Raw genomic sequence first — 13,287 nt, forward strand, 5'->3', positions numbered from 1 at the left:
AGTAATATAGTTGCAGATTTAGCAAAGATACCCCTCCTGAATTCTTAGGCTTAATTAGTTTGATAAATTTGATTATAGGTTTCTTATTGTTCCAGATATATTTAGATATATTGACATTTATTGTGCGAAAAAGGACTGAGATAGATGGCAGGGGATATTTTGGAATAAATAATTTAGCCAAGGAAGGATATTCACCCTGACGGCATTAATCCTCCCAAAAAGAGAGTTTGGTAGGGTAGACCAGTTAATCAGATCCTGTTTAATTTTTGTGAGCAAAGGTATATAATTTGAAGTGAACAGGTCTTTAAGACTTGGGGTAACATATTTGCCCAAGTATTTTAAGCCTGTTTCAGTCAATTGGAATGGAGATATTGTTTCTAAGTTGAGTGTAGAGGGAATATTCAAAGGTAATGCCATGGATTTATCCACATACATTTTGTACCCTGACAGGTTACTATATTCATATATGATGTCCATTACTGCAGTGACAGGGGTCTCTGGTTTAGACATGTATAAAAGCACATCATCAGCAAATAATAAAACGCTATGCTCTTCATCACCCATAGAGATGCGCCTGATGTTATTACTAGACCTCATTGCCTCAGTCAGTGGTTCTATGACTAACAAGAACAGAGCAGGAGATAAAGGGCAGCCTTGACGACAGCCCCTACCGATATTAAATCTTTCTGGTAATTTACCATTTGTGTTAACTGCCCGATGGGTCAGAAAAAATAAATTTGACTAAATTAGTAAAATGGTCACCCAGATTAACTTTTTATAATAGAGCATACAATAATTTCCACTCAACTCTATCGAAGGCCTTTTCGGCATCGAGAGAGACAATGAGTGCAGGGTCTTTAATTCTGCCAAGGTGGTTTATGATATTCAGAGCACGTCTCACATTGTCTGTTCCAAATCTGGCTTTGACAATGCCAGTCTGATCAGGTTTAATGAGGTCTGGAAGTAAGTGTATTGGCGACTATTTTAACATCAACTCCTAGCAAACTGATAGGTCTAAACTAAGTGCATTTTAATGGATTTTTGTCCTTTTTAGTATCAGGCTAATGGATGCAGTTTTCCAAGACTCTGGTATGATGTCTCTTTCGAACATATCATTTAGAGCAGGCATGAAGATGGGGCATATCTCAGGCCAGAATTTCTTGTAGAACCCTGCCGTGAAGCCGTCTAGGCCAGGTGCCTTGCCAGAAGGCATTGCCTTAATAGTTTCCCAAACCTTTTCAGGAGTAAAGGGAGCATTTAGTCTATTTATGTGCTCATCTGATATAGTGGGCAAGGTTATCTTATTCAGATATTTAGTCATTTCGTTGTTCGATCGTGTACATTGTGAAGTATAAAGAGATTTATAGAAGTCGCAAAACGTATTATTGGTAAGCAATGGATCATGAGAAGTGAAGCCATCTGCCGTTCTTATAGACTTAATAGATCTTTCATTTTGTTATTTTTTAAGTTGGTATGCAAGTAGATGCCTCGGACGGTTACCAAACTCATAATATTTTTGCTTGGTAAAAAACAACCGTTTTTTTAAACATGTTTTGTGTGCTCTAAATTGAGTTGGGCCTTAGCACAAGCTAGTGAATTCCAGTTCGCCTGGGTTGGTTGGTTGTTTATGAAAAAGTTCTAAATGCTTTACTTCAACCTCCAATTTTTCCCTATTTTCAATTCTAAGCTTCTTGATCAAAGAGGCTTGGGAAATGATATGACCCCTTTTGGTTGCTTTAGCAGCATCCCAAATAGTTGCAGCTGAGACAGGAAAGAGTTGGTTGTCGAGCCAGTAATGTGATAAAATATAAATTATCACAGAGTAGAATCCTTCATTGTTAAGCAGAGATGTATTAAGTCTCCAATACCTCGTTTTGGGACAATTAATAGGACGTTTGTGTAACCCTAAACCAAAACAAAAAATACAAATAAAGTTTAGAAAAACCCCACTGCTGAGTCCCCAAATGAAATGACAGACCCCAAAAACAGCGCCTAACCTGTTTTCTGTCACTTTACTAACAGGAAGCCCACTAAGGGTTTTTAAGAAGAGAAAAGGTTTCACTGTGTCCTATGTTGAATAAAGGGGAATTAATATAAATCTATGGACATGTGGATGAAAAAAGAATAAACTAAATATTTTAAATTGTCCTAAGCGTTATTGCTATTGCACTCATATGCACGTGCCCGAACATACACACCATACAATCACATGTTGCCTAGCCTATATAATAAAAAAGACAAAATTGCGGGCCTAAAGAAGATGAATTATAGCCTAGTAAATACACTCCTTTGCCTACCTTGAGGCCCGACTAAATGAGCAAATCAACAGGAACGTCACTGAGATTTGGCTTATTCATTCATAAAAAAAATGAAAAAGAACCTCATTAGTTCTATAAATAAAAAGCTTAGTTGCATTACACCACACCGCTTATTAACCTCTCTAGGGTACGTGAGACGGTAGCGTACCACCTCTTCAACAGCCAGTGAAAGTGCAGGGCGCCAAATTCAAAACAACAGAAATCCCATAATAAAAATTCCTCAAACATACATGTATTTTACACCATTTTAAAGATACACTTGTTGTAAATCCAGCCACAGTGTCCGATTTCAAAAAGGCGTTACGACGAAAGCAAACCAAACCATTATGTTAGGTGAGTGCCTATTCACAGAATAACACAGACATTTTTCCAGCCAAAGAGAGGATTTACAAAAAGCAGAAATATAGATAAAATTAATCACTAAGCTTTGATGATCTCCATCAGATGACACTCATAGGACTTAATGTTACGCAATACATGTATGTTTTGTTTGGTAAAGTTCATATTTATATCCAAAAATTGGAGTTTACATTGGCACCTTACGTTCAGAAGTCACAAAACATCCTTTGATTTTGCAGAGAGCCACATCAATTTACAGGAATACTCATAATAAACATTGCTAAAAGATACAACTGTTATGCATGGAATTTTAGATGCACTTCTCCTTAATGCAACCGCTGTGTCAGATTTCAAAAAAGCTTTACGAAAAAAGCAAACCATGCAATAATCTGAGTCGGCGCTCAGAGCCCAATCAAGACACAAATATAGCCGCCATATTATGCAGTCAACAGAAGTCAGAAATAACATTATAAACATTCACTTACCTTTGATTATCTTCATCAGAATGCACTCCCAGTTCCACAATAAATGTTTGTTTTGTTCGATAATGTCCGTCATTTATGTCCAAATTCCTCCTTGTTGTTCTAGCGTTCAGTACACTTTCCAAACTCACGACGCTCGGGCGGGTCCAGCGGAAAGTACGGACGAAAAGTTTAAAAAGTTATATTACAGTCCGTAAAAACATGACACACTAAATATTGAATCAATCTTTAGGATGTTTTTAACATAATTCTTCAATAATGTTCCAACTGGAGTATTCCTGTGTCTTCAGAATTGCGATGGAACAGAGCTCACTCTCACGTGAACGCGCATGGTCAGAGCATGGTCACCTCATGGCAGACCTGACTAATTCCTCTCTCCTTCGGCCCCACTAAACAGTAGAGGAATCAGACAAGGTTCTAACGACTAGTGGAAGCCTTAGGAAGTGCAACATTACCAATATCCCACTGTATCTTCAATAGGAGCTGAGTTGAAAAATCGTTCAACCTCAGAATTCCCACTTCCTGGTTGGATTTTTTCTCAGGTTTTTGCCTGCCTGATGAGTTCTGTTATACTCACAGACATCATTCAAACAGTTTTAGAAACTTCAGAGTGTTTCCTATCCAAATCTGTAGCAGGCCATTTACTCTAGGCATGCATTTCATCCGGACGTGAAAATGCTGCCTCTACCCCAAAGAAGTTAAGGATTACTTTGAATCCCATTGCATGGTAGATGGTTCCGACCCAAGGTATTCAGTCATCTGTATGTGGTGCATAATTTTGCTAGGGCAAATAAAAGTTACTCACGTTCATGTCTATACACTGACCATGTGTGCACCCTAATAACACAACTAGCAACCTTCACGGATCTGGGTTCTGTGCCGCTGTAGAGTGGATATTTTCCCGGTAGAAGGTGAGCGCAGACTGGGGATCTTCAAATGTGTGGCTAGCCCCCTGTAAAGTAATCCTCAGTTATCCGGGTGTATCAGGCCAAATCTGACTCCTGCCTTGTGAAGGTGGGCTTTTACACCTTTGTATGCAGCTCTTCATTTTGCCAGATCTGCAGAGTAATCTGGGAAGATATGGATCTGCTTGCCATTGTAGTTCAGTTGTCCTCTTTCACGGGAGGTGCAAATAATTTTCTCTTTGGTCTGGAAGTAATGTAGGCGGACCAGCATTGCTCTGGGAGGGTGACCGGGCTGTGGTTTTACCGCTAGAGTGCGATGTGCCCTGTCGATGACTGGGGGCCGGTCAAACGTCTCTCCGCCAAGGACGTCAAGCAGGAAAGGGGCCATGAACTCGGTAGGATTGCGCCCTTCCATCCCTTCTGTAATTCCGACCCCACGTATGTTCTTTAACTTCACGTGCTCGTCGTTTTTGGTTTCCAATTCGGTAAGCCAATTATCTATGTCGGTCAATGGCGTTTCCATATCCTTATTTTTTGGGGTTTTGTCGCGAAAGTCGTTTGTAGTGTTGCCATAGTTGACTGGACTTCTGTCATAATTTCAGCTCGTAGACTTGACACAGAGGAGTGAAGTTCGGTCAAGAAATCAGAGTGTAGTGTAGCCATTTCTGCACGGATGGTGACTAGCATCTCCATAGCGTTAGCATCCGCCATCTTGTTGCTAGTCTTCGTCGTGTCTTCTTGTTTACCGTTTTCCCTGTTCCGGACATATCCAATAATGTCACCGGAATGTTGCTCGAGTCAGTAGGTGTGCAAAATTTGTTCTTGTTTTGATAGATAAAAGGTTAAAACATAGAAGTATCAGCCCTTAGTGGAGTGGCCTCGGAACACATCTTTACGTAGCCATTTTGAAACCGCACCCCTTTTCTTTTTATTCAGTTTAGTCACATTATTTCTCAATTTGCAATTTGCCATTCCTTGTGCCTCATCCCTCTCAACCATACAATTTTTCAATTCCTCATCAATCCACAGGGATTTAACAGTTTTTACAGTCATTTTCTTAATGGGTGCGTGTTTATTAGCAACTGGAATAAGCATATTTCATAAATGTGTCAAGTGCTTTGTCTGTTTGCTCCTCATTACACACGACGGACCAACAGATAATATATACATCAATAACATAGTAATCACAACAAAATTTATTGTATGACCTCTTATACACAAGCTTCAATGCCATACAACTCTCCTTCCATGGCCTCCAACTGCTCTTAAATGCAAGTAAAACTAAATGCATGCTTTTCAACCGATCGCTGCCCATACCTGCCCGCCCGTCCAGCATCACTACTCTGGACGGTTCTGACTTAGAATATGTGGACAACTACAAATACCTAGGTGTCTGGTTAGACTGTAAACTCTCCTTCCAGACTCACATTAAGCATCTCCAATCCAAAATTAAATCTAGAATCAGCTTCCTATTTTGCAAGAAAGCATCCTTCACTCATGCTGCCAAACATACCCTCGTAAAACTGACTATCCTTCCGATCCTTGACTTCGTCGATGTCATTTACAAAATAGCCTCAAACTCTACTCAGCAAATTGGATGCAATCTATCACAGTGCCATCAGTTTTGTCAGCAAAGCTCCAGATACTACCCACCACTGCGACCTGTATGCTCACGTTGGCTGGCCCTCGCTTCATATTCGTCGCCAAACTCACTGGCTCCAGGTCGTCTATAAGTCTTTGCTAGGTAAAGCCCCGCCTTATCTCAGCTCACTGGTCACCACAGCAGCACCAGCATCCAAAAATCACTGAAGCTGGAGACTCATATCTCCCTCACTAACTTTAAGCACCAGCTGTTAGAGCAGCTCACAGATCACTGCAACTGTACATAGCCCATCTCTAAACAGCCCATCCAACTACCTCATCCCCCAAACTGTTATTTATTGTATATATTTTGCTCCTTTCCACCCCAGTATCTCTACTTGCACACTCATCTTCTGCACACCTATCACTCCAGTGTTTAATTGCTATATTGTAACTATTTTGCCACTATGGCCTATTTATTTCCCATATCCTACCTCATTTGCACACACTGTATATAGTCCTTTTCTATTGTATTATTGACTACATGTTTGTTTATTCCATGTGTTATTCTGTGTTGTTGTTTGTGTCGCACTGCCTTGCTTTATCTTTGCCAGGTCGCATTTGTAAATTACAACTTGTTCTCAACTAGCCTACCTGGTTAAATAAAGATGAAATAAAAAAATATATTTAGGCCCATCCTTTGGAACTTTGGTTTTCTTAGATATGGCTACTATATTGTGATCACTACATCCGATGGATCTGGGTATTGCTTAATTCCTGCAGCATTTAGTAAAGATGTGATCAAAACATGTTGATGATTTCATTCCTGTGCTGTTTGTAACTACCCTGGTAGGTTGACTGATAACCCGAACCAGGTTGCAGGCACTGGTTACAGTTTGAAGCTTTTTCTTGAGTGGGCAGCTTGATGAAAGCCAGTCAATATTTAAATCACCCAGAAAATATACTTCTCTGTTGATATCACATACATTATCAAGCATTTCACACATGTTATCCAGATACTGACTGTTAGCACTTGGTGGTCTATAGCAGCTTCCCACCAGAATGGGGTTCAGGTGAGGCAGATGAACATGTAGCCATATTACTTCTACAGCATTTAACATTAGATCCTCTCTAATCTTTACAGGAATGTGGTTCTGAATATAAACAGCAACACATTTCTATAAATGTTATAATCTTGTATTGCTACCACTGTATCTTCAAAGGTATTATCTAAGTGAGTTTCAGAGATAGTCAGAATATGAATGTCCTCTGTTACTAACAAATTATTGACTTCATGAACCTTGTTTCTAAAGCTACATATATTAACTTGTGCTATTTTTATAATTTTTCTTTGAGGATCCTTACTTGCTTTGATTGTTTTACTGGGAAGCTTAGCAGCAGTAGATGTGCTCATGTTCTTTATGTTAATGCAGAGTGAGCTGCTGATAGTGGACCTCCTCCCAGGGCACACCAGCTTAGTGCTAACAGTATAAATCTGGTTCATAGGCACATGATTTTTGCATATAATAACTGTAGGATCAGTAGAGGCATTCAGGACAGTTAAAGGGACATACATTAGGTTACTTATATTGTGTCTACTGATGCCCCTGGTGTAATGTACAATTGCTGAAGCATTATGACAACTCTGCGTCACAATGGTAGGGATTAGCTGAGCTGGGCTTGAGTCATTGATAAATCATTGTCTCAAAGCAGCCTTATAGAGCTGTGAAAGAATCCAGGATCCCAAATGATTTGGGTGGATCCCATCCTCCTTATAAAACGTGTTTTGTTTCCAAAGGTATCGAAATTGTCAACAAAAGTTACACCCATTGAGCTGCAATAATCATGTAGCCAGTTGTGAAGTGAAAGAATCCTGCTAAAGCGTACAATGCTAAGATTCAGAGATACCGGATATGATAGGTCTTTTGTTAGTGTTTAGTAGAGAATCAATCAACTCTTTAAAAATCCAGTTTCAACTTTTCAGAACTGCCCTTCATAATGTCATTAAAACCCACATGGACTACGATATAATTGATTTCCATGTCCTGACATAGTGCATTCGAGAGCAGCTTAGTAATGTCATTTACTCAAGCTCCGTCATAAAACATTGTTTTTGCACCAGGAACGGTCACATTTCTTACCATGGAGCTGCCCAGAATCACTTCTGGCAAGAAGGACGAGGAAATCCTCGGCAGGTAAACAATTGCCAATGGAACTCCGAGTGATCCGGTTTGTCCTGAAACAGTGCGTAATAGATACAGCTCCTTCAGCGCTGGAACCGTTATTTCTTCAGACAAAACTCATCTGGTACTAACTTCGTTAGCTTGATGGCTAGCAGTTTAGCTTCTCTGTCAAGCAGGCTTAAATCGGTCTGTTAAGCAGGATTCCGGGACAAGAAATAGCGGTCCTTGCTGTTAAAAGCAAACCGTGTCGCGGGTTCGATGCAAAAACATGTTCTGTATTCGTATTTAATAAATATCGGTTTTGTTTCAATCAAAAATAACAAACCGAATGTTTTCCAGTATACAATGTTCAGCTGCGCACTCTGATGACGTGTGACGACATGACGTGCAACAAGTACGGACACATCTGTCCTCAGTGATTCTCTCCACAGAACTAAGGGACAGGATGTACTTTATAACCCAGCCCTAGCCTGTGGTTGACCAATTAGGATTCCTTGCAGTAAAACTGGACCAATGGCCAAATAACAAGTATCCTATTTCAGGCTCAATGTGTAGACAAATTCCTTCCATGTCTCTGACCCATTGCTCATTATTTCCCTATTACAGAAAAAACACCTATTTCCATTGATCGTTAGTATTGACTTTTAGTCCTCTTGACCTTTAGGCCTCTTGACCTTTAGTCCTCTGTATTTATTCTTACATTAGTCAGCCCAACAGTCTTGACTTTACAGACCTTGACAGACCATGCTGTTCCTTATATAGCTGATACCAAGAATGCTCAGTCATGGCTGGTTCAACCCCTCCCATATAGATTGGGGAGCAACCATAAGTCACTTTGGATTCATCCGCCTCTGGTGTGGTCTCCCAGATGCCAGGACAATTAGGAATACTGCGGCCTTTGTTCTGTTCCTCCAGGTTATCTCGGTCTCATTGACACCCACCACATCTCATCTATGGAATGCCAGCTGTAGGTTTTTAGGCTCTTCTCAGTTCACACAGACATTTAATTGAACAGAAATGTCTTACTGTTTAGTTAAGTATATAATCATCAAATATCCAACAAATCAGGTAAATATGTAATTTTTCTATCACATATTGTAATCCAAACCCAACCTTAATTTACTCGTTGTGATGCACTGACGTTCCAAACTCTGTTTTAGACGAGATTAACTTCATTACCAAAATTATCCTATTACACTTTTGTAGTGAATTTTGACACTAGAATAAATTATTCGGACTTATATTGATGCCACATAGGCTGTTTTCAAAGGGAGGGTTACTTCCTTACTTTACAGGTTAGTGTGTGAGTCCTAAGACCTACTTTACACCTTCCGCTTCAATTGAACATCTGCTCATGTCCGCACAGGGTTGCGTAAGATGTAAATTAGGCTTAACAGGCTTAACAGCTGTCATATCAGTATTAGATGAGAGTGAGGAATTTACATCTTATCTCTCTCCCCACACACACATACTCTTGTTTTATTCCATGATCTTGATACATTCTCAGTTATGTCAATGATATTACCTCACCACAGGGAAATATATGAAAGATGAATTGAGTTTTAATATCGTGTGTTTGCATGTGTGTTCCAGTGTTCCACCCAGGAGTTCTACCTCATCAGCAGCAGTCTTTCTCGGCTGGGGGTGGAACTACAGGCTCTGCTCCCATCCATCCAATCACAGCTCAGCTCCTCTCTGCTCCGAGGGCTCCTATTGGACACACCTGAACTGCTGGCTCCCGCTCACAACTTTCTCAAAGTCCTCAACGAGAAGGCAGCCAAGTGAGTCACCACAGTGTGGGCGTGTATGTGTTAGGCTTGAGCGTTATACCGTATACTGGGGTATTTGGAAATAGCCACAGGATGGTTTTTCAATACCGTTGAAAATATTTCTTTGAAGTTTTTCAATGCATTTTAATATTTGTAGCTACTTTTTAAGTAAATACATGCAGTCAACTTGTGCAATAAGTTAGGAAATAAAGCAGATCGCCTTGATCATTGTTTTACATTATGAAGCTTTCCGTAGTTCCCCAGAACATTTGAGCCAGTTACGTGTTTGTTTGTAAATAGCACAACGAAAGAAAGCGGGAGCAGGTGAGTCCAGCTGTGTATTGACAGGGGTCACGTTTTATATTGAAAGTCAAGTGTTTATTTTTGTTGCAGAAATAGAGTGATCAGGGGCGTGCAACTTAGTTTTCCTTCACAGAAAATACATTAGTGCAACGCATTTAGCAGAAAATGACAACAGAAGTGCATTGCTATTTGGCTGGCAGCCACCCAAGTAAATGAGCTTACAATGAAAATATTTTTTTTGTGAAAACGTTACATGGCCATCATATTTCTAATGTTTATCATAGAAAGAATGTAGCCAGCTACATTTCCTAATGTATTGCTTAAAGTTAATCTTGCATTTTATTTGAGAAAAGTGGGCTACACTTAGAAAAATACCAGAGAAAAGTAGCGACACAGAGCCCTTACTGCTGATAGAATGTCCATTTGTGAATTCTCATCTGAGTGGAGAATCAAATCAGTCTTTATTTATACAGCACATTTCAGACATGAACTGCAACATAATGTGCTTCACAGGAAAAAACTAATAAAACAATGCAAATATAAACGGAAATATTTACTACACAACAAATATAAGAGGATAAAAAAACGAAATAATAACAATGAAAACTGAACAATTAAAAAGCGCCTTAAGGAAAAACAAAGCTAAAAAGGTGTGTTTAAAAATTGTGCGTTTAAAAATTCCCACAGTTTCGGCCCCCCTCAGCTTCTCTAGCAGGCTATTCCAGAGGTTGGGGGCATAGTAACTAAAGGCTGCCTCTCCATGCCTCTTGGTCCTAGGCTTTGTGATAGTTAAAAGGCCAGTACCAGAGGACCTGAAGGACCTACTGGGTACATAACTTTAAAGCATGTCTAACATGTACTGGGGTGCACAATCATGGACTATTTTAAAAACCAGTGGTATGTGTGCTCTCTGTCTGGTCTTGGTAAGTACCCGTACTGCAGCATGAATTAAAATGTGCGACCAGATTCTATCTCTGTGCTTTGGCTCCAACAATAAGTACAGTGTCTTCGGAAAGTATGGGCTCCCGAGTGGTGCAGCGGTCTAAGGCACTGCATCTCAGTGCTAGAGGTGTCATTACAGACCCTGATTCGATCCCGGGCTGTATCACAACCGGCCGTGATCAGGTGACCCATAAGGTGGCACACAATTGGACCAGCGTCGTCCGGATTAGTGGAGAGTTTGTCCGGGGTAGGCCGTCATTGTAAAAATAAAAATTTGTTCTTAACTGACTTGCCTAGTTAAATAAAAGTATTCAGACCCCTTCCCTTTTTCCACATTTCGTTACATCACAGCCTTATTCCAAAATGGATCAAATGAAACATGTTCCGCAACAATCTACACCAAATACCCCATAATGACAAAGCAAAACAGATTTTTTGAAATAAAAATAAATTAAATGAAATATCACATTTACATACAGTGGGGCAAAAAAGTATTTAGTCAGCCACCAATTGTGCAAGTTCTCCCACTTAAAAAGATAAGTGAGGCCTGTAATTTTCATCATAGGTACACTTCAACTATGACAGACAAAATGAGAAAAAAAAAATCCAGAAAATCACATTGTAGGATTTTTAATGAATGTATTTGCAAATTATGGTGGGAAAGTTGCTCTCTCAGAATATCATAATGGCCCTGCAACTTTGACTTTTGCCATTTCTGCTCTGCCTTTCTGCACTTTCTCTTTAATTTATTAGTTTCCTCACTCATCCAAGGGGCTTTCCGTTTGGAAGTGGCCTTCTCCAACTTCACTAGAGCTTTGGAGTCAATTGTTGCCCTTAATTTGCTATTAAAGTTATCAAAAAAATCATCACAAAAGGAAGACAGAATATGTGATGGAGCATTGTTTATACATAGGGTTGCACATTTTGGGGAATATTCAGAGGTGAAAACTTTTCGTGGGAATTAACGGGAATATATGGGAATTAACGGGTATATATGCACATTAATATTAATACCATTTAAATGTAGATGTTTTTTGCATTGGATATAAACTCAGAAAAAAAAGAAACGTCCCTTTTTCAGGACCCTGTCTTTCAAAGATAATAAATCCAAATAACTTCACAGATCTTCATTGTAAAGGGTTTATTACACTGTTTCCCATGCTTGTTCAATGAACCATAAACAATTAATGAACATGCACCTGTGGAACAGTCGTTAAGACGCTAACAGCTTACAGACGGTAGGTAGGCAATTAAGGTCACAGTTATGAAAACGTAGGACACTAAAGAGGCCTTTCTACTGACTCTGAAAAACACAAAAGAAAGATGCCCTGTTGTAAAGGCAGGTCCTCACCAGACATCACTGGCAACAACGTCACCTATGGGCACAAACCCACCGTCGCTGGACCAGACAGGACTGGCAAAAAGTGCTCTTCACTGACGAGTCACGGTTTTGTCTCACCAGGGGGTGATGGTCAAATTTGCGTTTATCGCCGAAGGAATGAGCGTTACACCGAAGCCTGTACTCTGGAGCGGGATCGATTTGGAGGTGGAGGTGGTCATGGTCTGGGGTGGTGTGTTACAGCATCATCGGACTGAGCATGTTGTCATTGCAGGCAATCTCAACGCTGTGCGTTACAGAGAAGACATCCTCCTCCCTCATGTGGTACCCTTCCTGCAGGCTCATCCTGACATGACTCTCCAGCATGACAATGCCACCAGCCATACTGCTCGTTCTGTGCGTGATTTCCTTCAAGACAGGAATGTCAGTGTTCTGCCATGGCCAGCGAAGAGCCCGGATCTCAATTCCATTGAGCACGTCTAGGACCTGTTGGATCGGAGGGTGAGGGCTAGGGCCATTCTCCTCAGAAATGTCCGGGAACTTGCAGGTGCCTCGGTGGAAGAGTGGGGTAACATCTCACAGCAAGAACTGGCAAAACTGGTGCAGTCCACGAGGAGGAGATGCACTGCAGTACTTAATGCAGCTGGTGGCCACACCAGATACTGACTGTTACTTTTGATTTTGACCCCACCTTTGTTCAGGGACACATTATTCCATTTATGTTAGTCACATGTCTGTGGAACTTGTTCAGTTTATGTCGCAGTTGTTGAATCTTGTTATGTTCATCCAAATATTTACGCATGTTAAGTTTGCTGAAAATAAACGCAGTTGACAGTGAGAGAACGCAAATTTATTTACCACATCATATGGAGACAGAAACATAAACATTTTACCTTATCATAAGTTGACATAATTGCAAATGATTAAATCCTTCCTTGAACTTTCATTAAATGAGTTGAGTCTTCACATGGGAGGATTCCACTGAACAACAAAAGAAAGGGAATATTGAATGATCACCAATGATCCATCGCGTCTCCCAAAAATGTTTTCAACGTTGTCAGGCTCAAAAAGCCTCAAATGACCACCAATTTCTCACCCCTTGTATTGGTCAGCCTGTTGCGTGCTT

The 13,287-nt window shown here is 40.3% G+C and overlaps 1 protein-coding gene across 3 annotated transcripts in view; it reads left to right on the forward strand.

Annotated features, from left to right (window-relative positions):
- The window catches only part of msh3 (mutS homolog 3 (E. coli)), a 104,818-nt gene that overhangs the window by 45,105 nt on the left and 46,426 nt on the right, over positions 1–13,287 (forward strand). For all 3 annotated transcript variants that reach the window (XM_055920445.1, XM_055920443.1, XM_055920446.1), the window contains one exon: positions 9,402–9,589. In XM_055920445.1, coding sequence (XP_055776420.1) covers positions 9,402–9,589 — 188 coding nt within the window. The remainder of the gene's footprint in view (positions 1–9,401; positions 9,590–13,287) is intronic.

Source organism: Salvelinus fontinalis, chromosome 4 (genome assembly GCF_029448725.1).
Source record: "Salvelinus fontinalis isolate EN_2023a chromosome 4, ASM2944872v1, whole genome shotgun sequence".
NCBI lineage: Eukaryota > Metazoa > Chordata > Actinopteri > Salmoniformes > Salmonidae > Salvelinus > Salvelinus fontinalis.